This window comes from Eutrigla gurnardus (assembly GCF_963514095.1).
Source record: "Eutrigla gurnardus genome assembly, chromosome: 13".
NCBI lineage: Eukaryota > Metazoa > Chordata > Actinopteri > Perciformes > Triglidae > Eutrigla > Eutrigla gurnardus.
Genome location: NC_139936.1, coordinates 5,210,086 through 5,237,532, shown reverse-complemented (window position 1 = coordinate 5,237,532; position 27,447 = coordinate 5,210,086). Strand labels below are relative to the sequence as shown.

At 45.6% G+C, this 27,447-nt stretch overlaps 4 protein-coding genes across 7 annotated transcripts in view; 2 read left to right on the top strand and 2 right to left on the bottom strand.

The window, feature by feature from the left end:
- Nucleotides 1–638: 638 nt before the first annotated feature.
- On the top strand, nucleotides 639–3,387 carry lysmd3 (LysM, putative peptidoglycan-binding, domain containing 3). 2 transcript variants are annotated; one of them, XM_084025562.1, is made up of 3 exons: nucleotides 639–794; nucleotides 1,963–2,244; nucleotides 2,665–3,387. In XM_084025562.1, exons 2-3 carry the CDS (start codon nucleotides 1,978–1,980, stop codon nucleotides 3,376–3,378), a joined length of 981 nt encoding a protein of 326 aa, XP_083881688.1. In that variant the 5' UTR covers nucleotides 639–794; nucleotides 1,963–1,977; the 3' UTR covers nucleotides 3,379–3,387. The 2 variants fall into 2 exon arrangements, with proteins under 2 accessions (XP_083881688.1, XP_083881689.1); XM_084025563.1 differs by having other exon boundaries at nucleotides 671–794; nucleotides 1,968–2,244.
- Nucleotides 3,388–4,354: 967 nt separating this feature from the next.
- On the bottom strand, nucleotides 4,355–7,243 carry polr3g (polymerase (RNA) III (DNA directed) polypeptide G). Its single transcript, XM_084025571.1, has 8 exons — nucleotides 7,013–7,243; nucleotides 6,710–6,844; nucleotides 5,866–5,995; nucleotides 5,206–5,271; nucleotides 5,064–5,123; nucleotides 4,913–4,977; nucleotides 4,594–4,710; nucleotides 4,355–4,499 (listed from the first exon to the last, which is right to left on the bottom strand). The coding sequence occupies exons 2-8, from the start codon at nucleotides 6,818–6,820 to the stop codon at nucleotides 4,416–4,418; spliced, it is 633 nt and encodes a 210-aa protein (XP_083881697.1). The 5' UTR covers nucleotides 6,821–6,844; nucleotides 7,013–7,243; the 3' UTR covers nucleotides 4,355–4,415.
- Nucleotides 7,244–7,424: 181 nt separating this feature from the next.
- Nucleotides 7,425–10,120, top strand: mblac2 (metallo-beta-lactamase domain containing 2). The gene is made up of 3 exons (XM_084024381.1): nucleotides 7,425–7,984; nucleotides 8,974–9,188; nucleotides 9,420–10,120. The coding sequence occupies exons 1-3, from the start codon at nucleotides 7,543–7,545 to the stop codon at nucleotides 9,591–9,593; spliced, it is 831 nt and encodes a 276-aa protein (XP_083880507.1). The 5' UTR covers nucleotides 7,425–7,542; the 3' UTR covers nucleotides 9,594–10,120.
- Nucleotides 10,121–10,530: 410 nt separating this feature from the next.
- rtkna (rhotekin a) overlaps nucleotides 10,531–27,447 on the bottom strand; it is a 52,662-nt gene continuing 35,745 nt past the window's right edge. For all 3 annotated transcript variants that reach the window (XM_084025761.1, XM_084025762.1, XM_084025763.1), the window contains exons 2-11: nucleotides 19,519–19,780; nucleotides 18,880–18,933; nucleotides 16,945–17,062; nucleotides 16,636–16,860; nucleotides 16,459–16,553; nucleotides 15,812–15,918; nucleotides 15,528–15,659; nucleotides 14,351–14,516; nucleotides 14,085–14,189; nucleotides 10,531–12,971 (exon numbers count right to left, since the gene is read on the bottom strand). In XM_084025761.1, coding sequence (XP_083881887.1) covers nucleotides 12,256–12,971; nucleotides 14,085–14,189; nucleotides 14,351–14,516; nucleotides 15,528–15,659; nucleotides 15,812–15,918; nucleotides 16,459–16,553; nucleotides 16,636–16,860; nucleotides 16,945–17,062; nucleotides 18,880–18,933; nucleotides 19,519–19,780 — 1,980 coding nt within the window. In that variant the 3' untranslated portion in view covers nucleotides 10,531–12,255. The remainder of the gene's footprint in view (nucleotides 12,972–14,084; nucleotides 14,190–14,350; nucleotides 14,517–15,527; nucleotides 15,660–15,811; nucleotides 15,919–16,458; nucleotides 16,554–16,635; nucleotides 16,861–16,944; nucleotides 17,063–18,879; nucleotides 18,934–19,518; nucleotides 19,781–27,447) is intronic.

Here is a 27,447-nt window from a genome sequence, read left to right as displayed (position 1 = left end):
CCGGGCACTTAGCATTACTGCTACCCCGCTGATGACTGCCTTGTCCCGGCGTGACCCTCTGAAATCTGACGCTGGTCTTGTATGATTGTAGTGTGGTAAAGCAATGCTGTTTTCTGTGCGTCTAAAAGGCAGACTTTGGTCTCTGAACGAAACACTTTAGGCTGTGATATCGGACTAATCGGTCCGTTTTAAGGGAGGGTTTTTATATTTTTATACAACTATAACGTTATACTAAAGCGTTTTGTCGTGTTTACGTAATCCGCCCGTATTCCCGGTTGTTCCCAAACATTTATATTCATATTTGTATAAAAAGAAAACATCATATTATATCCTCATATAATATATAATAAAATATACAAATGAAACGGAGTTGTTTTTTATAGTGTTTATTTTATTTTAACCAGTGAAAATAACCGGAAGTTGAACGCCGTCAACCGGCAAAAACGATGACGTCATCAAGTACGTTCCTGTTCCAAATGCAGAAAAACACCGTCCTCCCGTTCTCCCGTCCTCCCGTACCCCGGGAGTTCGTTCTTCCAACTGAACTCCGCAAGTCTAGACTCCCGGAGTTCACGAGTTCGAACTTGGCGTACTGGGTATTGAGAAACGGCCGAGGACTTTTGTTGGGAGGCGTCAGTGGTTACGTCATTACGTAAACATTCTGTTGACGTGGCTTGAGAGGTAGCGATTCAACGGTAGCTAGCAGGTAGGGAAACAGAGCAAAGGCAAGGTGAGAACGAAGATAATCCCGTGGAAGTATGGATATTATCTAGCTCAACTGATCACATTTTCAGGTAACGGTTGTTGTTGTCGAGTTCCCCCAAAATATACTATTCTTTATACGTGACAGCTGGCTGATAACTATGTACGAACGCTTCTAGTCATACAAGATAGGTGGAAGCTAGTTAGCACTAGCCTAGCAAGGGTAGATGGTTCTTAGTTCTCTTAGATCTCACTCTTATTAGTACAAGGGGATTTTGTGGCTAAACAAGACATGTTCCTTAAGTTATTAAGTAATTTCTATTAATATCGACTGGATTTTTTTGTGGAATGAGAGACTGAGGTGGAGGTGGAGCAGTAGCTATGCTGTTTCATTGCAAGTTGCCGAGTTAAATAGTTGCTAAGATGTAAACGTAATCACAGTAACTCCTACAAGTTAAGCTCGTTAATCGCACCACTGCGTGCTTGATAAAGAAGCTGGTCGTATGTGTACATCGTCAACACCTTAAGATTGCTAGCTGGTAATTTAGCTAACATTAGCTAACGTTTAAAGTGGCTATCTGGAATTAAATCTGTTTAGCTCACTGTTGCATCACAACCGTGACAAGAGAATACCGAAGTAACGTAATTTGACCAGATATCACAGATTGTGTCCATGGTCGTAATGCTTAACGAAGGAACCGTGTTTGCAAAAACACCATTGACATCTCCAGAATTTAACTGTTACGTCACTTATCAACTGGAAAAGTCCTAATCTTATCTAGTTTTAACTGTGACTCGAAAGCCCAGGACTGTCTGAGATGGACTTGAGGCTCTTATTAATTAACAGGCTGATCAACGTCAGAAAGTGTAAGTGAACTTCACTGCTAGATTGGAGGTTTCAGAGAAACTACATGGTTTTGATGGTGTTTTAAAGTTTATATAGACGAGCTCTCATTCACAGTATTTTGATATAGTTGACTATATTTGTAAATTAATTTGAAACGGTGGGATGACATTTACAGCTGTAATGGTACAACGTGATAGTTCCTTTCCCCCTTGCACCTGTATGTATGGCTTAAGTCAGCAGCACAAGTGTGCTTGCCCTCACGTATTCTAAGTTATACACCTTATTAACCTAGCATTTAGTCTGCTTTATTAAGCACCATATTTGGTGCAGGCAAGTTGTCCTTGTTATCTTCCTTCAGGGCAAAGCACACCTTGCCGGTATCTGTTACTCAAGACTGTCTCTGCTCCTCCCAGTACAGTATAGGGAAAATGTCCAGTATAAGCCAGCACTATGGGTTCCAGTCAGCCACCATGGTGCAGCCTACCAATAGCGGTCATGCCTATCTGTTTGGAAACAACGGCTCGGAGAATGACCTATCGGAGGAGGATGGGGAGAGCAACGAGCTGCGACCGCGTGGTAGAGAACGGTTACGACGGAGCACCTCCAGAGAGAGGATGGACGACATTATCTACCTGACCAGAGATATCCAGGAGGGTGACACCCTTAATGGCATTTCCCTGCAGTACCATTGCTCGGTACGTATGTCCTGATGTATGTCTGCGTATCATATTCTAGGAGAGTACTCACTCAACTCCACTTCCTTGTTGAAGTAGACTATCTTCTTTCTTCATGCATAACACATAATCACACACACTGCCAGCTATATGCAATTAGAGCTGCAGCTAACAATTATTGTCATTATTTATAGATCAGCTAACAGGCTAGTCCGGTAAATCTTGTTGGGTGCATCCATTTTTCTAATTCAGCTGTAACAAATGTTAAAATTCATTATATTATCTAACCAAAATTCAAACAATGTATTTTAATTCATGTAAATGAGAGGTGGAGTGTTTTAATGATCTACTGGTAATTCAGAATATTCAGAACAAAGTAAATGTAGCAATTAATTTGTGTCTATAAAGCAGCATCATAAATTCATCTTGTGTGTTTCCTAGGTGGCTGATATAAAGCGTGCCAACAACCTCTTGACGGAGCAGGACTTCTTTGCCCTGCGGTCAGTCAAGATTCCTGTGAGGCGCTTTAGTGTCCTCACCGAGACTCACAGCACCGGACCTCTCAAACCTGCCTCCCCCTCAGGTGCCAGACGCGTCCCCCAGCTCTCATCAGTTACCTCCCTCCCCACCGAGTCCTCCACAGACTCTTGCTCTTCCACTGACAGCGTAGAAGGATTCCTCCTGGAGAAGGACAAGGACATCGAGCGACTGGTGAAATCCACAGGTCCGTCTCGGAGCAGCCTGAATGAGGTGGTGTCCTCCTTAATGCTACAGCAACAGCAACCACTACTAGGAGAAGTGGAGTATAAACCCGTGCAGAGAAAGGACCCTTATTACGGGGCAGACTGGGGCATGAGATGGTGGACGGCTGTGGCCATCATGCTGGTTGTTGGCATCGTCACACCTGTGTTTTATCTGCTGTACTATGAGGTTCTTGTGAAAACTGACGTTAGCCATCATGGCGGTCCTACACAAGCTTCTGGCGACAGACCTCATGGACATCTCCATGGCAATAATGTAGACGTTCCTAGTGGAGAAGCTGACCATGCAGGGGCTAGACCCGGACACCAGGCTGGAGATGTGGTTAATGGAGACCCACAGGGACGTGTGGACAAAGCAGCGGACAGTGAAAATGGAGGGCATGAGAAAACATAACAAGGGATTATAACTTTACATACAATTTTGATGCTGTCTCAGTCCTAATAAAACTGGGTGGATGTTCCCATTGTTAAGTAATTGTTATAGACTTTGACAACGGGGACACTACCTTTTATAGTGAAAACGGTCATTTTTGTATGTTCAAGAGACTAGATATAAGGGTGGTCATTTTTGTCCATTAACATGTATATGCTTTTGAACAACATTGTGTGTCAATGGGCTAAAATCAAATGTTATGCTTTGCTGAATTGTTTGAAATGATACCTTTTGAGTTATGTGTAATAATTCAATTAAATAGAATTGGGGGGATTTTTTTGTTATCTATGCTGCTGCATTGTCAGTAAGTTACGAGTACAAAAGCATACTGAGACAGAGAATAACACTAAACTATTTACCTTTATTCAACGACGAAAAAGAATCTTCCTTAATCGGCATTTTTTTTTTTTTTTGCCATGTTAGAAAAAGTGTATATTCCAACATTATGTTGTGAAAGTATAATTTCTACCATAGAGTTGAATAGAGAATTAATTTATTTCAAGACTATTATTAAGATACTTACTTTATCAGTATTGGGAGGTACCAGTTCATTTCCATGAAAGATGCTTGAATGTTTCTTTCCTTTAGCTTCGTTTTTTCAGAGCATGGTGAGGAACGTGGGAAATGCACATTATTCCCAAAATGACTCATATTTGTAATTTTGTGAGATTTTAGACTTTGTTACATAGCCCTTTTATTTTATCAGTGTTCACTTGATACTTTATGAAAAAAAGCATTACATGTTGGTGACAGTATGTGCCTTTCAACCTGTGGAACTGTGCCACGGGCTGGAAAATAAATACATCTATTTTGAATAAATTATTGCCAGTGTGCACATAGTTTGGCATTTCTTATTTACATAAGTCTTTAAAAAGGAAAACTTGCAAATCACACAAGATAAAGCAAAACAAAACTATCACTGTTAAACAGGATTACCAACGTATCTACAGTAATTAACCAATAGAAACAATTACATGATTGTTTACAGTCACACTGTCTCAGTATGTTGCTTCCCCCTCTCCATCACTGTCTGCAGCAAAATCTTCGCCATTGTCAAAATAGCTGTCAATGTAGTCGTTTTCCTACCGAGAGACAAAAGAAGAGTAAGTTAAATATTACATATCCAGCACATTAAATTTGCCAATAAAGATTTCAGGTTGTGATTTGTAATCTAACCTCTTCAATATCCTCTTCTTCATATTCTTCTTCAATGTCTTCCTCCTCCGCGTTCTTTTTCTTTTCAGTCTCCTCATCTGATTTTTCAGCGTTCCCGTCATCTTTCTTTGCTAGTTCCTGAAATATCAGACATTTTTTTAATTATTAACATTTACTAGCTCAGAAGGACATACATTGTGCTTGTTAAGTACATATACACACACAACCTGAGCTTATACATGCATTATACAACTTGACACCTTCATGAGTGAGGAATTCATTCAGAATTAAAGAGAAAATGAAGTTGAAAACGGAACCAATTGGTGAATAAAAAGCTTACGTCTAACTTATTCAGCACCTCCTCCGCTGCTTTGCGTGATATCTTCACAGTTTTCTTCTTTGTGGCTGTTGGATTGAAGCATTTCGTCTTTTATTCTTATAGCTATCAAATGGAATCGTCATAAATAATGGCTTTAAGATCATGATAATACCCGTTTTAGGAGGAGGTTTTTTCTTTTGGGGCATCAACTCTTTTGGGAGGAGGTTCCAGTCTAAAATATCATGAATAGTTTTTCCATTATTTCTCTGTTTTCTTCAGTTTTCTGTAATCATGACAGTATGTTATGCAAGTACCTGGTGTCCAATCCATATCTTCAATCTGTCTCTGCTTCAGGTATCTCTCCGTGTATCGCTCCACTTCTGTTTCATGTCAACAAAAAGAAACGTTCTGCTCAATTCACCGACACAACACATTCAACAGTTTATCAGAACCGTGCATGTATGAACGTAAAGCACTGGGCGCTACTCCTGATTCTTAACCACAACTGTAAATCATAGTTTGAATCACTTCAGTCAGTAACTGTTGGCTCCATAACACACTTTTATTAGTCCCAGAAACCAACGTTTTAGAAACGATCCATCAAGTCTCAAGCCAATTTTGAAAACGTAAGTGTTACCACATTATTTTGTAAATACAAAGCAATTAAATTATGCATCTGAGAACATTTAGGACAAGACATTCTGAAAACTGTAATATTTGGCTCGTAGCTGAAGAAGGGAAGTCCCTATCAGGCCTGACCAAACAAATGATATTAAACCTGCTAGATAAGGTAGCAGCTGAAACTCAATATTTAGCAAAAGATATGCTTCTCTCTCCCTTTCCCAGATATGACCCTAATGAAATGTCTCAGTACCTAAGTGCTGCATTATCTTCTCTCATAGCCGCCAATTGTCTTGTCGTAGCATTTCTATCAGATTTCAGGTTTCTAATGCACTACTCCATCTCCTCCTCACCTGCTTTATTGGATATAGGCTTGATATTGTGTGGCAGCCGTTGCATTGTTCCCCTCATCTCCTGTTTTAAGGCCAGCATGTAGTCCTCGTCCTCGCCGGCTTTCAGCGGCAGTGGCTTGAAGTCTGTGTTCTGGAGGAGGCCCGGGAAAAAGATGATGTCAGGAAAATTAAATGCAGCCCAAGCTGGATTCCAGCCTGCCAAGTAATGCTGCAACACTTTGCGACGTGTACAACCTCTTGTTGTCATACACAAAGGTTAACCTAACTTGAAAAACAAACAAATGATGGGGTGATATTATATTGTACGCACGCAAACAAAAAAACAACAACCAGTGCACATCCTGTATGGGCTTGTGTGCAAAATGTAATCACACTGTTTGTAATGCACTTGAATGCAAGAGGAGAACTGCACAGAAAGTATGAGGAAGTGGAGTTAATAAAGAAGTCTTTACTGCCCCATGGGGCAGACTACTTGCTGCATCATGCTGAAAATAACAGAAGCACCCGAGAGCAACTGATAGTTTATCTGTTGCCATTACAATTATGCATAGTCTTGTATACATTTTATTTATGCAAATCGAAATAGAACATTTTTTTCATAGCTTGTATTTAAAAAATTAATTAAAAAAATCTGAATGGAGCCTACATGTTGTCTACTTTTGTAATCAAATATGCATATATGTCAGCAAATACTCCTCCATCCCTGAAACGTTGTGCCATAAATCAGAGTGTTAACAGGTGCATTGAATATTCTGCAAAGTGATGTGTCATCCTGGGATGTATGCATGTGTGTGTGTACGTGCATGTGAGTGTGTGTGTGTGTGTGAGAGTGTTCGGTACTTACTGGAAACAGCGGAGTGGGCCCCACCCTGGCGTCTGGCATGCTGCCCCTGCCGATGCCCAGAGCCTCGATGTTGAAGGTGAAGGCGGCTACTCCACGACCCTTGCCTGCCATAGCTGCACGCCGTCCCCGTAGTACCTGCAGCACAGAGTCCACATGTTCTCAGTCAACTTCACGGTCAAACACGTGCACACACAAGTTCGTGTACCGCAGCTTTCCAAGCATTTCTGCCGGACCTAGCCTGCTAGGAACCGCTGGTCAACATCCAGAGACTCATCCACACACACGATAAGTTGTTATACTCACTATGGAACTGTTAGTGAATTGCTCCTCATGTGGAGACGTACTTCAATGCTATTCACTGGCATTTAAGCCTTTTAGCCTCCATGTTTTCACTTTTCGAGTTCACTTGTCACAAACATTCAGCTTCTCGGTTGTATCTGTTATTCGGCGCTTAAACGGACTCGCTGGGACAGAAACAGATGAAGCTAAATGGAGCTTTGTACGGCTGTGCTGGGACCGGCGTGGACTCCTACACACTCAGCAGAATGCGTAAATGTGGCTCTAACTCTCCCCGCCCCCCTCCCACGTGACGCGGAAAGGGCGTGGTTTGTCTACAGCCAATGGAGTGGCGCGCTTTTTGTTGTCGTCACTCCGCGGCTCGCCCAATGAGCAGCCTCTCCTCCGACAAGGGTGTGTCAGCGGCCACCATCACATTCACCTCAATGAAAACATATCACCTCTAGCTAGCTACGCCGAACCTCCGCCGCGGATCAAATCAGCCGACGGCTCGACGCCCGCAAGCAGCTTAACTTCGACGGGTTGCATGAGCGGGGATGTCTGCGGCCGACTGGTACGCCCACAAGTCGCTCGGAGACGGACTCTTCTGGATCCAGGAGCGCTTCTACCAGTCCGAGAACCGGGCCAACATCTGGCTGCTGCGCGGCTCGCACCAGGACGTGGTGATCGACACCGGTCTGGGTCTGAGGAGCCTACCGGACTACATCGACGGCAAGGGGCTGCTGGGCGAGGACCCGCAGAGGAAGAACCCGCTGCTGGCCATCGCCACCCACGCCCATTTCGACCACTCGGGCGGGCTCCACCAGTTCCAACAGGTGGGCGTCCACAGCGCCGAGGTCGATGCCTTGGCCAACGGGGACAACTTCGAGACGGCCACCTGGCTCAGCGACAGAGAGATAGTCGAGGCTCCCAGTCCGGGATGGAGGGCAAGGCACTACAAAGTGAAGGCTGTGCAGCCCACACACATCCTGCAGGAGGGTAGGTAGGAGAGGACCGGGTCACCGAGGGGTGCGCGTCATGTCCGACACCATTAGATATTTAATGGGTGCGGGCTGGACTCGGTACTTTACCCATTAGGCTCTGCACACACTCCTGAGTCTGCCCACGGGAGGGTTTCACCGCACAATGGATCTGGCGGAAGACCAGCGATGACTTGCTAAATGAATGCACACACATTCCTGCACAGTTTGAGGTGTACAAATGACATCATCAGGTGCAAAAAGCTTATGTTACACAGGATGTTAGGCAGGTGCAATATGACTTCAAGTGTAGCTCTTACAGTGTAAACGTATTATTACACAACACTGGCAGCTCATTGTCTACTTTGCCACTCAAAGCAAACTATTATAGTTTGTGAAAATATGCAAAAAAGAAGAAATACATTGTTATTGTTGTTGGCAGCTGCTTTGAAGAGCAGCTCTATTTAAGTCAGTATGCTGATGAATCTGTTACTTCCTACAAAGGAAGAAGAAGAAGACAGAGATGGGCTTATAGAAAGTACGTCACAGAGCATTAATACGTCTATATCACAAAGGATTTTACATTTGTGGTTGACATCATCATCTGGACCAAAACGTTGCCCGTTTGTGTCTTGAGTATTCTTGCAGAGTGTAATTACTGCACCATCAGTCGATGCACCGACGTGTTCTGCTGTATCGGGCCCTACTGCTGCAGTGCAGTTGGAATATCTTATTGCTTGTTGTTTAACTTTCACCCTTCTGCCACACTGTGTGACTCATTCCTGGGCCGGACCAAATCAATGATAAACCGAATGTCCTGGACTCTGCCCATCATGCTGATATGAGGTGACACAAATCTGACCCTGGCTCCATTCCAGCCCCTCTGAGGAACAGAGGGTTTATTCTGGATTCAAGCCTGGGGATGTAATTCATATGGACTCGAAGCTACAACTTCTGTTGCCTTTGCATGTGAACTACATCTCTCTCCCTCTCTCTCTCTCTCTCCAGGTGATGTCATCAACCTGGGCGACAGACAGCTGACGGTGCTCCACATGCCCGGCCACTCGCGGGGCAGCATCTGCCTCCACGACCGCGACAATAAGATGCTCTTCAGTGGCGACGTGGTGTACGACGGCGCCATGATCGACTGGCTGCCCTACAGCCGCGTCAGTGACTACATCAGCAGCTGTGAGCGCCTGGTGGGGCTCGTGGACAGTGAACAGGTAACACTGAAACATTTCAGCTCATAGTTCCACTGTCTTGGGTCAGATTGGTTTAGCTTTCATGCACAAGCTAGATTAGAGGTGTATGTTAAAAATGGAAAAGATAATTCAAGTCATTTCCATGGAAATCAGCTTTACCAGAATTTGATGCATGTGCCACAACTGGTGATTTAGAGATTCTTGGAGCATGTGCCGTTCTTCATTTCTAAAAATGTTCCCTCCATTGAACAGGTTGACCAGGTCCTCCCTGGACATTACAACACCTTTGGTGCGAAGCGGCTCCACCGGATCGCCTCCTCGTACATCAGCAGAGCCGGAACGTGCCCTGCAAAGTTCTCCACGTTCGCCTGGGGGACTCTGGCCGGGGTGGCGCTGCGGGCATTCAACCCACGGTGCGTCTGCTAGTGAGAGGGGATGACGGCGCTGGAGGAAGCACAAGTGCACAGAGAGAGATGTTCATGAAGATGAAGGGGGAGGGAGACACCCTTTGTTTATCTATAACTTGATGTTACATTGTTCATTCACTTATGTAATCCAACAGAAATCATAACATTGCCAAACTTTGTCTAAAATGCCCCGATTGGGTTACATAAGTCAATAATCAGCATTATCTGAAGACTACGATATATAAAGTATTTATAATGTGATTCTGTTCTATACTAATATGTATTTATTGCATTGAATATGTCTATGTAGGATTTTGTTTTATACTTTAAGCAATTATAAAATCACAATAGCACAACAAAGGTACACCTCTGCAATGCAAACAGAAAGCAGAGTCAGTATGGCCATAGTGTTTCTCTATGCATTTCACAATGCTCAGTGAAGACTCAGTGTCGACTACCTCCTACGTTTGTAACAGTGCTTTGTAATATTGACTTATCCAGGGCTTTGGTGTGGAAACATTGACAATAAAGCCTCTGTTCTACCTGCCTTTCTTGATGCGTCGACAAGACAGACACATCAGGCGTATGTGATCTTCAGTCGTTCACACTAGATGGGTTCTCCTCTGGGATTTAGTTGCTGGAGGCAGAAAGAGAGGAACAGGGCTGGAAAGAATATGATCCATCGTATACTCAGAGCACTTTAAGTACTTAACTGATCCAACAGAGAGCTCTCCCTCTGCAGGAGAAAAGAGTACGTGGAGGAAAAGGAAAGTTTCCCTGAGCCGACTCTTCTAGTCTACTATGAAGAATTTAAACAGTTACAATTCTTAGATTCTGTGCTATAGTGTAAATAAAAGAACTGGATGTATTCAACCATTATTTAAGTATACAGGATTATTGCTCTATAACATTTCATAGACAAGAACGATGTGGACGCGTGAAGAAAGAATCCGTCGTGAATTTGATAAAACATTTATTATAATTAATGTTATATTATTTAAACATGACATTTCCACATTTCCCATTTTATGTTCGCCTTCGAGGACGGGCGTACATGCAGAACGCGAAGCCTGCCGACACGGGGAACTCTTGCAAGGTTATAACATTCAATGTTACCTATACATAACCGTTAAAAGATCTGTCCGTTAACATCATGACCATCAGTTATCGATATAGCTGCATTCGTAACAAACTCAATAATGTAACAGAAGACAAAAGAGGAGGTTTATTTGTTAAAAATTAATTGACAGTAAGAAATGCTTTTCAGGACAGTTTTAATTCTTAGTCAACATGTTTTGTCTGAGTTCTGAGCCCCAAGAGGGAAACTGTTACAAAAGCAAAAAAACCCACAGTGAACAATAAAGATGGAGAAGAAGAGGTTTTACTGCACTAATGGAGACACAGACTCTCCTAAAAGATTTGAGTTAGATGATTGTTCTCAAAATGACATTAACTTACATAATTAAATAGTGACATGGCAGTGTAAATGAACCATCGTGACCTCATGGTTGACATGCGAGCACTCAGCCACCATATAATTATCTCTAGGTAATGTTTCTGTGTTGCATAATATTTGATTGTTGCATGTTTCACATTTTCTCGGATATTCCATAATGAGGAACTGGGATTCTTAGAGGAAACCCCGCAATACTACAGTGTAGCAGAATGATGAGAATGGCTTGGGTTTTAAATAATACATAACATTTGGTTACTCTCAGCTTATTCTAGGGTTTCTTCTACTAATGTAGGATTTGTTGCCTTCTCCTGACAACAGCCTGTCAAAAGTGTGCATCTAAATGAGTGAAAGTTAAGACCAGAGCACAGATTTGACCCTGAAGAGATCACAGTAATAACCAGTACAGTATGTATGAGCACTTGCATAAAAAGTTAAGCTTTTCACCAGATTCATTGTTGAAATGATCTCAAGTAGTTCAACATGTTTAAGTCAAATCATGCAATAAAACAAAATGATGCATAGTCATTTTTCGGAGAACCACGAGGATCTGTATGAATAATTAGATGAAGTAGATATCACAGTACAGACGTCAGACAGCGACTCTTCCCTGCACACGTAACAGTTTATAACATTTCTGACTGATTATATGCTCCTGTTCCTCCTGCCACATGCTCACCGGCGTTCATAGCATAAACACTGCAAACCTTTATTTATAAAACACAGATCGGAGACATCCAGTCAAAAATACTGCTAGTGCATTAATAGAGATGATTGCGAGACACCGTTTGAGTGGCTGAAGCAGAAGACGAACAAAAAACCTTTTTTTCTAGTCTGAGAATGAGAGTCCAAGGACAGACGGTGTGTCGTAGCATCACTTTCTCCCAAGCAGCACGGCCACGGTCATTCCTCAAAGCAAGCAGAGTACCTCCCATTTCGTTTTTGGACCGGCTTCAAAACTGTGGCAGCCCAGCAAAGTGCAGAGTCTCCTCTAAGTGATTGTCACCTCTCCTTTGTGTTAGACATTCCAGCTTGCCCCCAGGGAGGCTCTTTCATGATCCATCCTCCACCAGGAGGCAGTAGAGGCAGCTTATGCTCCCCAGGGCTGTGCATGTGGCCTAGCAGGCTGCCTGAGGTCGGTTCACATATATGTCAAGCCAGTTAAACCGCGGTTTAATGAGCACTTTTGCCTTTAGGCCACGTTGAATGTCCGTCGGCCAGGACGAGTTCACACCTGACTTTGGAGCCAGTTGCGAGGATCAAGTCTGGCCCTGAGGTTCCTGAGGCTGCGTCGAGCCGGGGAGGGCCTTGAGAAGGGGGCTCCCTCAGACGACTCCAGGCTGTGGCTGCCCTCGCTGTTGCTGGAGCTGTTGCTGGAAGTGGAGCTGGAGCAGGAGAGCGTGGTCTGCGTGCTGCGCTGGGACCGAGGTGAGCGGGAGGAGACGGGGAGCGGGGTGAGCAGCGAGGAGGCAGGAGGCTGGCAGGGGCACTGGAGGGTCCCCCCTCCTCCGTAGCCCCTCCCTCGAAGGGTGCTGAGCTTGGCGTCCAGCGACAGCGTGCGTGGCCTCGGGCGGGAAGGGGACGATGACAAGAGGGAGAAGTTTGAAGAGGGCTCGGGCCAGCCATGGCGGTGACAGCAGGGACTGGTGCTGCAGTGGCTGTCGCTGTCTGAGGTCAGGCTTGCATCCGAGGACAGCAGACTCAGCTGTGGGCAGCGGTGAGGGCTCGCGGGGCTCCGGGGCAGTCGGTGGGGGGTGCAGGGGCTGTGGCCAGAGAGGCGAGAAGTACAGGGACGGGGGCGGCCAGCGCTCTTGGGGTTGTTCTCCTCAAACACAGACATCCAGGTGGGGGAGGTGCCCAGCTGGCTGCGGAGCTCCAGCTCCTGCATCCTCCGAGCCAGGATGTCCGACACAGTGCTGCTGAGGTCATCGGATGACTCAATAACTACGGGAGAGAGGCGATAAGTGTCATTACTATACTGGGCGTGAGCCTGGTTTTTAAGGCTGGAAGTTCTTACCATTTGGAGCATGAACTGGTAATCCGGTTGTTTGTTATTATTTTTAATTCTTAAGGCAAGGATTAGTAATGATTATTTTGATCTCACTGGAAGGACGGATAGATTTAGACACACATTTGCAGTTCAAGACATGATGTTAATTTGAGAAAAGGAATAAAATACATGTCTAGCAATGAATGCATTGTAAAGATCCTGATCGTGGATTTGCAGTAATCACTTTGACGACTACCGTCATTTACATGGAGCCCTACTCCTGTTACTTCACCTGTCGTTGTAATAGGACGAGAGCAGAGCGCGAATCTCAGCAGACACAGCGTTATCCTGCAGCAGAAGACCCTCAGAGGAGGGGGTCGCAAGAGGGGCTGCCAGACGGTGGGGAGGGGGGAGGAGAGGGGCAACAGAGAGATGGGGAGGAGTGGATAGGAGGTGTGCAACAGGTGGAGTTGGGTTTTTAATGCGTTTTGATGGTCATGAGAGAAATAAAGAAAAGGTTAATGCGTGTTGATTAAGGAAATTAATGTTAAGCCATGAAGAAACCAGAAAACAAAGCATCCATTCAAGGATGAAGATAATTCGCCCGTTAAAAAATTCATGGTGAAAGTCGATGAAAATCGTGGCGTTGATCATGAATAATGTGTGAGGACACGAGGAAATAATACAGGAGGTAAAAGAGGGACAGAGCCGGGGAGTGATGGATTCAGGACACACAAGGATAATTGGAAAGGACAAAGAGGAACAGAGAAACAGAAGACAGAGTGAGTCAGCGTGTCAGAGATAAGACTCATTCTATTCTACAGTACAGAGAAGTAAAGCCGAGTGTGAGTTGGAGATATCGCAGAGGAAAATTTAATTGTGACAGCATCTGTCATGCACATGGACCCAAGGAATTAAAGCTACACATGCAATGCAAGCACAGCTCTTTCTTTCCCTGTCTTTGCTTTTATTGAATTCTGCTCGATTCTTTTGGGTAAAAGTGGGAGAACATTTTTTTTTTTTTTTGATGGCATAGCCATAGTGATATAACCCGGGAGAGCTCTTACCCATTTCATGATAGAGTGAGCCCTGTTTTGGTGCAACAGGGGTTGGTTTCCTTGGTGATGGCAGTTCAATTTTCATTAAATCATCACAGCACTGTTTCCATTGGCCTGTGTGTTGGAGACAGACTGTCAGATGCAGAATACACAAACGGTGTTTGCCCTTGAAATGGAGCTTTAAATAGTCATCGCGGTGTATATGTGTATATAATGCATTAGACGCGTCTGCATGCATCACACACTTCCTGTGTTGAAGCACAGCCAGCACTCACTCATGTCGTAGAAGTGTTGCCAAAACGCCTCCATCCACCGGTGTGTGTCCTCGCGGCTGTCTGTTGTGAGGGTGTGTGTGACCTCCTCGCCCCCGTACTGGTTACTGATACAGACGTTCTGAACTTTACTTTGAGGGTCTTTCTCCGCCGCACGTATTCTGGTCTCCTGAAACGCGGGAGCGACAAAGAACACAATTATGTGCCACGAAATGACTACAATCAGGAACGAAAGCCGGCACTCCTGAATGAAGGAAATTATGTGCTGCAACAAGTGATCATTACGCCAATTGTAATTGTAAGTCCCCACTGGAAATAAGCACTCTCTAATAAAGCCACTAATTAGTCCTCTTCCAAGCCATTTCCCTTCTGCAATTAACCAACAAAAGGTGCAGACTCCCAATTCCCACACCCTCGCACTACTCCAAATGTGACTAGACTAGTCTTTCTGGTGGCCACTAGATGGCAGTGTTGCTCCATCCACTCATTTGGCCCCACTGCGCTCCCTTCTCCTCCCTCTGTAGGAGACAACTGATGGACAAGGGATCAAACAGGCCTGATCTAATCCAACCGACTTGGCTTCGGGGCCGGAGGCTACAAAAGACTGTATGAGTCACGATGGATGGAACGAGAAGCCCCACGGGCATCAACTCTCAGACAGACAGGAAATAAGATGATCAAGAGCCCGATTGTCTGACTGACTGTTCTTCACTTTCGGTGCCTGGAAACAGCAGAGGGATGAGAGGAATAGGATCCCTGGTTGGATGGGGGCTGACTGCTGTGTCTTATTATGTTTGCAAAGACACACTGAACACATTTCATTTCTCAAATATTTACAGCCTTTTATCTGGACACCTTTGTTCTTTTTTCCAGCACTGCTGAAAATGTACAGTTACATCTGAAAGCTGGGCAACAGAACCACAGTTTTGCTCAAGGGCACCCTGACTAGCAGATCACAGAAGAGCTCATTTCTTATTTGCTCTGGCTCAGAATCAACCAGTTAAAGCTTGACCGTCAAACTGGCAGCAATCCACAAGCCCAGTGCCTTTCCATCTATGCTGCTGATGCCTCCAGGCATTATAGGAAAAAAACTGCATGGGCTCTGTAAGGCTGGATCAACCTCTGGAGTGTTTTACTACATTCCACATAGTCTCCCCATTCATGTGGTGCCTTCACTGACCTTGTTGATGGCGATGGTGAAAGCTGGCTCCACGTTAGCCTCCACATCTTCTTGCCGGTGGTAGCAGAAAAGGCTTGTTCCTTTAAGAACGGCGTACACTTTTGTCGAACTCTGAGGGTCACCTCCCAACTGCTGCAGGGGTAGAGAGGAAAATCAGAATCACAAAGACAGAGAGAGAGAGAGAGAGAGAGAGAGAGAGAGAGAGAGAGAGAGAGAGAGAGAGAGAGAGAGAGAGGGCAACCAGGTGAGTAATTCCCCCGCACACACACACCTTACAAACTTACCTTCACTTTCAGACTTCCGCTCATCATCTGTTGGGTCAGACATCGAGGCTGAGCTGCGAGGCGGCAACACACGCTGCCGTAGAGCGGCAGCCAATACGAGCACTCTTCTACAGGGAGAGAGAGGCGGATGGAAGGGGGGAAAATAAACACCATGAATAAATAAAAACGCCGACATTCACAGTTCACACACACAAACATGTAATAGTCATGTGCATCCACACGGAGACACTGAAGAACAGGAAAACAAGACACGCGGGTGTAAAAGAGTGGCAGCTGCAGGGAAGTGCCGTGAAGTGCAGCAATGAAACTTTACAGCAAGCTGAAGGGCCAATGAATAAAACACTAGGGGCCTGTCTGTCTGGGGGTCTGGGGCCCCTTGTTAGCCCACATCATTACAGCTTCACACGGCAGTCACCTATTAGCACAGGCCTTTATTACTGTGACCTTGACAATGGTGAGAACAGGGAGGAAGAGGGGGGAGGAGGAGGAGGAGGGGGGAACAGCACGCTCGGTTTTAAAGGGAAATTATTAGAATGCGAGGAAGACAGGGACGAGAAAGACAGGCACAAAAACACAGACAGATGGCTAAGTTGGCAGAGAAGAGGGACGGATGGTGAGGAGACAGATTGATGGAGGCTGCCACTCACCGTTGCCTGAGATGGTGAGGTCATGTGTGCGAAAGCTGTCCTGGACGTGTGACAGCGACAGGCTGGTATGAGCTAAAAGGTGGTACTTTGGGCCCCTGTCGACACACAAGAGACGGGATGGAAATGTATTCTGCCTCTATATTAATTATATTTAAATAAGCTATAATTTAAACTTACGGCACAGAGGGAACGGGCAGCAGAAGAGGAGACGCCCCTCCGTTACTAACAGGACTACATGGTCCAGGATCCATGGTTGCCCGGAGCTTCTTCCCAGCCGATCGCCCCAGTGACGAGCTGAGTTTGCTGGCTAGTTTCCTTGGCGTGCTCCCTGCTGAGTAGTCGTCCTCTGAGCAGCAGCTGTACAGCTCGACACGCAGCTCGAAACCCGGGCTGGCTTCATTACTGGGAAATCATACATATACATATACATATCAGTGGGGTTTTTTGGAGAGTTTTATGCGTTTATGTGGCAGATGGATGACTCACAATACGATGGTGTTGTCAAAGCAGATATCGGTGAGCGTCCGGTCCACTATCACCATGTCTGTGTCGAAGATTTCTCCTCCCAGCTGCAGCAGGCAGAACACGGCGCACCGATGAAGCTCTGCAAAGGACCAAGTGGAGCGGCAGAACAAAAGAGAAAAAAAAAAAAAAAAAAGGTGAAACGACGCATTTATGTGACATTTCGACAGCTTTCATTCAATTGCATCACCTGGAAAACTCATTTTCCGTTTTCCGAAAGGGCATCACCTCCAAGATGAAAGTAACTGTTTTAACGTTAGCGTGAGGGAATATGACCTCGAGGAGTCAAAGGTTAAAGAAAGATCAGCTGCTCCTCCCCTGCCTGACAAGCAATTCTGCTGCTGTTTCACAAAAGCCATCTATATAGCTAAAGAATTCCCATGATGCATTGTTTGCTTGTTTTTGTGGTTGAAACTGAAGCACAATGGTGTTGTGTTGTCTCCATCACTTGACTTGTATTATAAAGAAGCCCTTGCTCCCCTCTGGGCATGCATTTTTATGAGGTAATGATTATGAAAACACATATTCACAATAACAGTCACACGTGTATGTGAGAAATAGTACCTTGTGTATAATGGGCCCCTTTTCACTGCAGCCATTTTGATAATTAACAGCGGAGTGCTGGCAGGTGTAATTGATTTCATTAATTATGGACCCGTTATAGTGTCACAGCCTTTCCATTGAGCCAGCGTGTCCAATACCTGGACCCCGGCCCATCTAAATGGAACAGGGCCGTAATTAGTGTTATGAATTACACCTGCAGTGAAAAGGGGGCCTATAGTTGTAATATAAATAATGTGGCCCCTGGTGGTCTGCTATCTTTCTTTAAATGGGTGTTTTTTATTCTTCTACTGCTAGCACAACCAGGAGTCATTTATTTTGCCGCTTCTTAGAATTCAAGGTTGCAACTGAAAAAGGCTGACGGAAAGGTGCGCCGCCGTCTCCCTGCATACGGCACACCGACGCTTAATATTCACGCTCATCACTCCGAGTATGAGCTCAACGCTCGGCTTCAAATGTGATTGGACAAGTGACAGGAGGAGCATGCTTTCCACTCCTCCTCACCTCCTGGGCTGCGTTTATGTCTCCGTGTGCTTAACGACCTTGACTAACAGCCTCATTAAGCTTTGTTAAGAGTCGACTACCTGTCTCTTGAGTTCATTTATATGCGCGGGCCATGCAGATTAATTCCATTCAAGTTGCCAAGGGAGAGAATGAGCATTGAGACTCGTTATAATGACTGCTCAGGGGTTAACCCACATCGACTCTATCAAGAGGAGGCGGGACAGCAAATAGTCACTCTCAAGATGATCAGTGTTATGTCTTCAAACGCACCACTGAATTCTGCCGTTTAAATATACCAAATGGTACTCGGTAATGTCCCACAGGACAAAAAGAAAGGGAGTTCCTTTTATTGCACAAGCAACTTAATTTGTTTTCAAACGCTCCACTAATAATGACCCAGTTCGGCACCTGTGTGCTGCTGCTCCTCGGCAGCCAAGAGGCAGAGCCAGCAGGACTCAACATTGGATGAGGTCGTCCCTGCCAGTGGTTTCTCATGTCTAGAAAAATCACTTCCTGGAAAATACAGAGAGATGTCTGGAAAAGCTGCAACAGATTGTGGTAATCAGTTCCAGGAACTGTGCTACGGATTCCGCATGAGAAACTGTACGATTTTAAAAAATAGATGAAACTGAGATTTTTAGTCACGAGGAATACCAAAAACTCGCCCCTGTGAGTATACGGATCCTTCGCACACATTGGGCATATTTTATTAAGCCGCGTGTGAAGCAGCATGGCGTTTCCCTCCGGAGCAAATCATTAATAAATCCTGCAGGCGTGAATCATTAATACGCCATCAGAAAACTTCTTTGCACACATACGGAGGAGGCTCCTCACCTCCTTTGTTCTTGAAGTACTCCGTGTCTTTCCACATGAGAGGGATACGGAGATCTGTAACGACAACAGACAAGGGATTAGACCACAAAAATGTTAATCACCCTGACTGTGTATATCTGAACGTGCAGTCTCCCTACCCAATGCTGCTTTCAGTCACTGGCTACAGTATTCACAGCTAATTACTGTGTGTGTGTGTGTGTGTGTGTGTGTGGTATGCTCTCCAGCTGGGTACCAGACAAGCCGCATTGGCCCCCATGAACCTCCACCCACCAACACACACACACACACACACACACACACACACACACGCACACGCTCCCACACAACTCATTAATATGTATTTTTTTACCTTCTCATCGTGTTCTCAAAGCAAACAAAACAAGACCGACTTGGTAAAGAAACCCTGTTGTCTCGGTGTCCCTGGTGAGAATCCTCTCTCTGCAGTGCGTCAGCATTACAAACAGTGGAGCTCTATAATCATCCATCTGACTTTTGCAATGGGCAGCATCTGCCCAGCCTGACAGGAGCAGCTCTGCATTAAATCCTAACACTCTCACACAGACACAACCTCCCTTATACAGTGCAGGTCTCCAACAATAAATAAATGCAGTTGTGCTTCTATAAAAGCCTTCTACTTGCCCGAGATGGCCACTTTTCCTTTGCACGGGAGTCTGTCGTCCATCGGCCCCGCGTCCGACGACCTCCGCGTGACCTTCTGCATGACCTGAGCCTCCTTCATCCTCTGCAGTTCGGACATGTAGGCCATGATGCGAGTGCTGCAGGTCTGCAGGCTCTTCGCCGCCTCCAGCGCCTGGTCCTTCTGGGAGCAGGCGGCCAGCAGCTTGCAGGCCCCGTCGCGCATCCGGATCTCATGGTCGATCTTCTTCTGGATGTCGCTGTCCTGCAAGGACGAGGGATGGAGAGGGAAAAGGTCGTGAGTGTAAGGGAAATAAGTCTTTAATGATGGATAATGACACATTTGAAAATTTGGCAAATGAAGGAATGTGTTATTAAGTTCTCTAACAGATAGCAACACGGAGAGGGTCAACTTTTATTCAAGAAGGGGAGAAAGGAAGAAGACATCTGCAGGGTGAGTCTGCAGTAGATTACAGGTCTCTTGTGGATCCATTAGTGAGGTGCGTCTCTGAAAGCACTTAGGAGTCTGTGTTCAGTGGTGTGTGTGTGTGTGTTTGTGTGCGTGAGAGTGGTGGCATGGACAATATTCAAACACATGGCCTTTTGCCCTCTTACCGGCGAGCCCCCCCCCCCCCCCCCCCCGCTGGGAACACACATAGATGCTGAATCATTTAGTGCAAACTTATTCACAACACACACACACACACACACACACACACACACACACACGCGCGCACAGAGGGAGCGGCACATCTCAAAATGAGAGAATAAAGAATGAAGCTGTCAAACGTCTGCAGCCCCTATGAGAGATCCCAGACACACAAATGTACACATAGTCCCTTTCTTCAAGCAGCTCAAAGGAAAAACTAAATTTGACCTGGCTTATCGGAGGCAAAATATACACTTATGCATGAGCCCAAACACACACACACTCACACACACATGCAGACAGTAAAGGTCCCTCCGCCTCGGGTGATGCTGTCCAGAGTTTAAACAAATCCCTAAGCCCCTCTTCACTCCGTCAGCACTGCAAACTCACTGTACGCATGGACTTCAATCAGTAGACAGGGAGGGGAATAAGCAACATATGAGGTGAGAGGGATGAGAGAGCACAAAGGGACCCAGGAACAAAGAGAGACCCAGCGAACGCAAAGCCAGGTTGACCTTGAGCGCTCTTCTTCCAAGCTGAAACACATTTGAATCGTGCTTTTGAACACGAATGGCTTCAAACCAATAAGGTACATTAGGTCGTCTTTAGTAAAAAATGCTTGAAACAAATTAAAGCAAAAACATGTTGGTTACTTTTTGTTTCAAATGAATGTGTTCTCATCCACTTCAGTCAAATGTTAACAAGCATGCACTCTCCCCCCTGAATGAGCTCCAATGCTGCTTTAGCCCTTTCCCAACCTTCTCCCGGCCTGATAAATCCACTTTCTCCTCATGAACCCCGTTATTTCTCATTTATCGCCTCTCCCTCCTTCCTTCTCTCTCTCTGCCAGATTCATATGAATTTTTTATTCCTTTGATTTAGGCTTTTATACTTCCACTGCTCATTTTCTTCCCCCCTTTCCCCCTCACACTCCATCCGTTCCAGTTCACCGTCCTCAAATCGGCTTTTCTTTTCTTCTCCCTCTCCACACCCGCTTTCTCCCTCCTACCTGCCTCTGTGTTAGCACCAGTCCCCACACTTTGTTCAACAGAGGCACTGTGGGAGAGGAAAGAATGCACCTTGGACATGAAAAGTCCACATTTGGATGCAGATTCTCGCTTTCCAAGACAAGCTTTTTCAGCGGTTTCTGATTAACCGCAGTCTCGGAAAAAAACTTGCTTCCTTTGGATGAAACCACGCTTGCTGTGCACGGTGGTGAACGCTACACTAACAGCTGTAAATCACACATGAGACATCACACAACTATTCTGTCTCTCAACCAAACCACCAAAACACTGAGTAACAGTCTGGGTGATCCCGGTATCACTGGCTGCAACAACGTGGTGTTACTTTAAAAGGGGGATGGATGGGGAATATCTCCTCAGAAACACAGACTTATTCAACCAAACAAGAGCTTGATTGAGTGTACTTATAATGATAATGATCAGTCTCGAGGCGTGTTAAATGCGGTTGTCGAACACAATGTAGCTGCAAAATAAGCCATTAAATGAACACTTTCACTGAGTGAAAAGCAATTACAGAACTCTTTGCTGCGAAAAGAAAGGAGACCAAATTACAGCACAACAGTACGAACACATGAGAATTCAATTTTACAGGTCAAGTGTTTGTTTTTTTTGAAGAGAGGTTATTGTTTGATTGAGTTGGCTTTCATTCAATCAAGTGTTTTTGGAGAGAAAATATGTATTTACCACTGAGAATGGGAGGAAAGGAAAGGAGGGGGAAATGCACATTCAAGCCTGCATTTATGTTTTTTTATGTTTATGCAGTGAATACTTAGCTCATACATAGTGTTAAAAGAGAGCAATAGGTGCACCAGTATCACAATAACGGTTTGAAACTTTCAATTTGCAGAATCCTTACCAGGTCCTTCATGATAAAAGACAAAATTCAGTCCTGAAACAATATTTTGATGAATCAATGAGTTTGATAATCACTGAAGCAAAGCTTTACATTGATCACGTCATCAAGTATCTTACATTTGTAGAAAACGGCTTCTCAAATGTCAAGATGTTTTATATTTCAGTTGATAGCAATAAAATCTGACTTTGGACAAAATAAACAATTTGAACACACCACCTTTTGTGTTATTTGGTCAGAAAAAAAAACTATTAGTTGTAAGTGATAAACATAAACAAAGAAGGGAGGATGAAGAAAGAGAAAAATACTCAGGCAGTGCCCAAATGTCCTTGTCAATGGCAGCAGCACAAACCATGCTCCATGCACCACTGAGCCGGAGGCTAGCAGGCCAACACACACACACACACACACACACACACAGAGTAAAGGAGCTGTCACCACAGTCCAGTTTCATGCTGTGGGTCTTAGAGTGACCCGCTAGGAGGGGGTCCCTTATTTATAGCAGCTAAATTAACAAGCTTCTCCTTGTGGGGATCTCAGAATAGAAGAGCAGCAGCCTAGATCTAACTCTAATCCACGCGGCCGGCTGTATGTCGGCCTAACGGGCACAAACGCTCACAGACGGCGTGAGTAACACATCAAACAAGCAGCAACAAGAAGCAGGGCACATGTCTGTGGATTATAAACTTGTTTTCTTTCTTTTTTGTTTCACAAATGCTCACAGGCACACATGAATACAACATAAATACAACATAAATACAACCCAACACGGTCACAGCGATTCTCTCACACAGTGTGAGTGGCAGGTGTTAGACCAGTGGGTAGGAGGCAGATAGCGGGTGAAGGAAGGGTGGCTGGGCAACGGGGATGCGGTGTATGTTGGGTATCAAGCAGCACCACAGAGGGGAGGAGGTGCTGTCGAAGAAGACAAGGGGGGGAGAGTTGGGGAAAAGAGAGAAAGAAAGGAGGAGATGAGGGTTGACAGGGCGGAAGGTCTGGGTGGAGTGTGAGAGGCAGAAAAAAAGAGAGATAAGAACAGGAGAGGGAGAATGAAAGAGAATGGGTTGAATGTGAAGAGACGAGCAGGGAGGAGGAGGAGGAGGGGAGGAGGAAGATGAAGGTGCTGCACTTACAACAGTAAGTCAACAATAATGAGGAAAACAAAGTGTTGGCAAAGGGAAGGTGTTCATCAGGAAATGAGGAGACAGGCGAGGGGAGGTCTATACGAGGATTCCTGCTGCCGAGGTAACGAAGCAGAAAGTCTTGGTAAATGAGCAGATGTGGAAATAATTGGGAGAGCTAGTGTCTTTTTCTGAGAGGCAAAAAAAAAAAGACTCTAAAAACTTGACAGTTGCACTAATGGCTAAAGACAGACAACTTCTTAATTACTGGCTGGCAATTAACTTGGAAAGAGAGTTCTGACAGCACACTGTTAGCTCATACTCAAACGTTACTGGACTCGTCGAGGCGTTCGGTCTCAAGCATGAATCCGGCTGGGTGGGTTTAGTTAGTCTCAGGGCTGCTGGATGCCAGTCCTAATGCTGAAGTGTCCTCGAGCAAGGCAACAAATGTGTATATAAAATGCTGCAGATGAAAATGTCAAGGGATAACAAAAAAAAACTGCCATAATAAGAGCAAGAGGAAGAAGTATTTGCTTCAAACAACAATATATTTCGGAAGCATCACAGTGTGACACACATAATGCCCATGTGACCTTTCAGCAGGTAATTTGATGCCTCGGTAGAGACCAGATGGTCACTTCCTCCGTCACCTCTCTGTCCCTGTGTGTGTGTGTGTGTGTGTGTGTGTGTGTGTGTGTGTGTGTGTTGATCCTCACTGTGTCTGTGGGTGTGACACCAACACACACACACACACACACACGCCGCTCTGGAGGATTTGACGCCGCTGCAGATGGTGTGTAATGGTTTGTTTACGATGCGTTGTTCTGCATGAGCAGGCTTTCCTGTTCAGAGCGCTGACCCTTGACCTCTGACCACGATCCCTTCCCAGACCAGACGGCTGCAGTTACAACACAGGGGGGGAAGTCCGCGGGAATAGATTTAACACACATATTAGCAGTAAACACAGCGGCGAACAACTCGGTGTGCTCTGTACAGTAGGACCGCGGTAATTCAAACGGCCTGGGGAGGAAAGAAGGGAGGAGGAGGAGGAGCTATTACTGGATTGTGTTTACATTTAAAAAACGACTCATAAATAATATTCAAGCTGAAAATAGAAAGCAGATTTTCTCTGAGGATGGCGGCTTCGTTATATGGGTCAGTCATATGCAACCAAACAGGTCTGTAGTCCTATTGCAAATAAAATGTGCAAAACATAAGACAAATGTGCAAAGCATGTTAGCCTGCTGGAGTCAGCGTTTGGGACAGAACAGTGCTGCAGCCTCACAGAGAGCATGGAGCGGGGCATCCTCCGGTTACTAACTATACTATAAAACCCAGTCACCTTTTCTCCTTTTGCTGACTCTGAAGTTCTTTCCTATTTGAACAGACGTGACGCCACCGCTGATTGGCTCAACACAATAGAGAGTTGGACAGAAAGAGTAAAGGACGTTGTTGGAAAAAAGAAAAGAGAGCAATAGAACAACAGTGGAGAATAACAACAAGCAGGACTGAAAACACACACACACACACACACACACACACACACACACACAGTCACATGAACAATCAGTCAGTCGTCATGGTCACTGCCGACACAAATGTGCTCTCTGTCTCCATTCTCACACAAACATAACAGAGAATTGGAAATTCCTGACCACTCCCATACGGACTCTGCTGACCAAACTGCTGGCTTTCAATTAGCCGGCCACAACTATGTGCCTCGCCTTCCTCTCCACCCTCTTCCGCTACTTTCCCCCTCGTGCTCCCTCCTCCTCCTCCTCCTCCTCCTCCTCCTCCTCCTCCTCCCACAGCCAAGAACGCGACTCCAGTGAAGGTTGGAGGGAGCGGTTGAGAGTGCAAGAAAGAGTAAATGAGATAAATGGAGAGAGAGAGAGAGAGAGAGCGATAGAGAGAGAGAGAAAATCAATGGTAAATTAGCTGTGAGAAGGTTTTTCTATGAGAGGGAAATGAAAAATGAGAATAGAGCAAGTAGAGCATTGGGAGAGTGAGATAGAGTATGATAGAATATGATAGTACAGTAACACACAACACATGCACACCATCACAACCACAGACACACACACATTACGTGCACACATATCAGGAAACAGAAAACAGACAGCAATCCCAAAAAAACACTCAGAAACAATGATCCAATTCACCCAACAACGTCTCCAGTGTCTCGGACTCCAGCTGCTGCTGGCGGAGCCCGGGCACCACAACAGTGACGGGAACTGGTTTGGTACTGGTCAGACAGGGGGGAGGGAGGGGGGAGGGGGGGAGGAACTGGGTGGCGTTCGCCTTCTATTTACGACAGCGAGGCCGGCTACAAAGAGGCCCCAAGTTCTGCTCAGTGCCAGGTCTACCTACGCACATATTCACACTCCATGGCAAAACGCTCCTGTGTGCCACAGCTGAGGTGCCAACCCGCTGATGTCATTATGGAAGGCGATGGCTGCAGAGTTTCAACGCTGCACCAACTTGCCCGAACACCGTGAAATCCCTCCTCCCCCTCCCCACCTCTCAATTATTTGCTGACAATAGAGAGCGCCTCAGCTCTTGCGTGGAAAACTGTGCTGCGTGCCCGTCGTCCACATTTGTGTGTGAGGCCCAATGACTTTGCAGACAGCTGTTCTCACACAGAAGGGCAGTGTGTGTGTGTGTGTGTGTGTGTGTGTGTGTGTGTTCTCCGAACGCAGCTGGGTCCCAGGACACACGGGGGGCGGAGCCAGATATGCATGCGTCTGTGTCCTAGATCACGTTTTAAAGTACAAGGATATGCATATGCATGAGGATGCAAGCAAGTGAAGTGCACGGTTGCTCTCCGTGTGCAAGTGCATTCGTTCCTTTTTTTTTTGTTGCTGCCGGCCCCGAGGAGAGCAGGAGAGGAGTGAATTTCCAGTCATAAAACAAATTGTTTAGAGCAACGAGAGAGCACGGGAAGCTTAGAGTCTGCCAAGCAGTGATCACTTCGGCAATTTATAGGCACACTAAAGCGTGATGGCTCTTGCACGGCTGCGCACGCTCGGCTTTTAATACACTGGGTCGGCATTATCGTATAGTAGCAGAGTGGGAGCTGGGGGAGAAGAGGCAGGCGGGCAAAACCAAACTGCGGAATCATTTGGAGGCGATGTGTAAGTGATAATAACAGGAAATGAGTGAGTGCAATGTGCATGTGTGTGTCGGTCTATCCATCGACTGTAGGACTGTGTGTGGTCTCTCAGCGTGTAACTAGCAGGCCTGGGGAGGAGAGGTTTACAAAACGCTGCATTCAGGTTCCCACAGCAGCCTCGTAAATAACCGTGGGTCGGAATATAGAAATGGATTCAATCAACCTGCAGGATATTTGATTATGAAACGGTTGGATTAATCAGCTGCCGATTGTTTTATATTTCCACATTTACACGAGTGCCGCAACCACATAGTAGTTTTATAGACGGTAGATGGTGAACCATGGATATATAAATCATTAATAACAGCAGGACCTCCTCCTGTTCCTCTTCCATCTCATCTAAGGGGAACAAACTGGACTGCATTAAAAATGCAGTAATGCTGTATATGCTGTTAAGTGTGGTTATAATTAACTGGATTGGAAATCTTCTCTAAATTACATATTCACCGAAGCCGACACTACGCTCCGATAGAACAACATAAATCATCCGGTTTTAGAAAAAAAAGCGCGCCTCTACGTGCACGTAGAGCCTGTTTGTTTTGCAAAAATCAACAGCGCCCGGATCATCCTGTCCAATCAGCACGCAGGGCTGTGTTCATGCACCGACAGAGCCCCTCCCCCCTCGGGTCGTTCCACTATCACAGGGGGGAGGCGGAGGGAAGTAGCAACAAGCTTCCAATTCCTCGTTAAAAACCGAAACGAGGAGGTCCAAAACAACCAAGGAGAAGAAAACACCGGTGGAAAAGAAGGAAAAAGAGAAAGATGGCGACGGTGCCCGTGATAAAACCAGAGTCAACATCGGACCCGCGTTTCAAAGGTGGCGTGATCTAAGGGATTTCAAAGGGCACAAAGTCGAGGGGGAGGAGCTCGGTGGTCATGGGGGAGGAGCTCGGTGGTCGTGGGGGAGGAGCGTGAGAGTTGGAAACATTAAAAATCTGACCTTGATCCGCCAGACTTGCCGACTGGGACTTCAAAGCACAACAATCCATAGAAGGCTGGCTTCGTTTTGTATGTTTCAAGCCTCTAAAGTGACGAAAACTCGATTTCCGATGAGGAAGAACACGAAGCAGGGACAAGTGAGCAACAAGCTACTTCCTTTTACAAGCTAACAG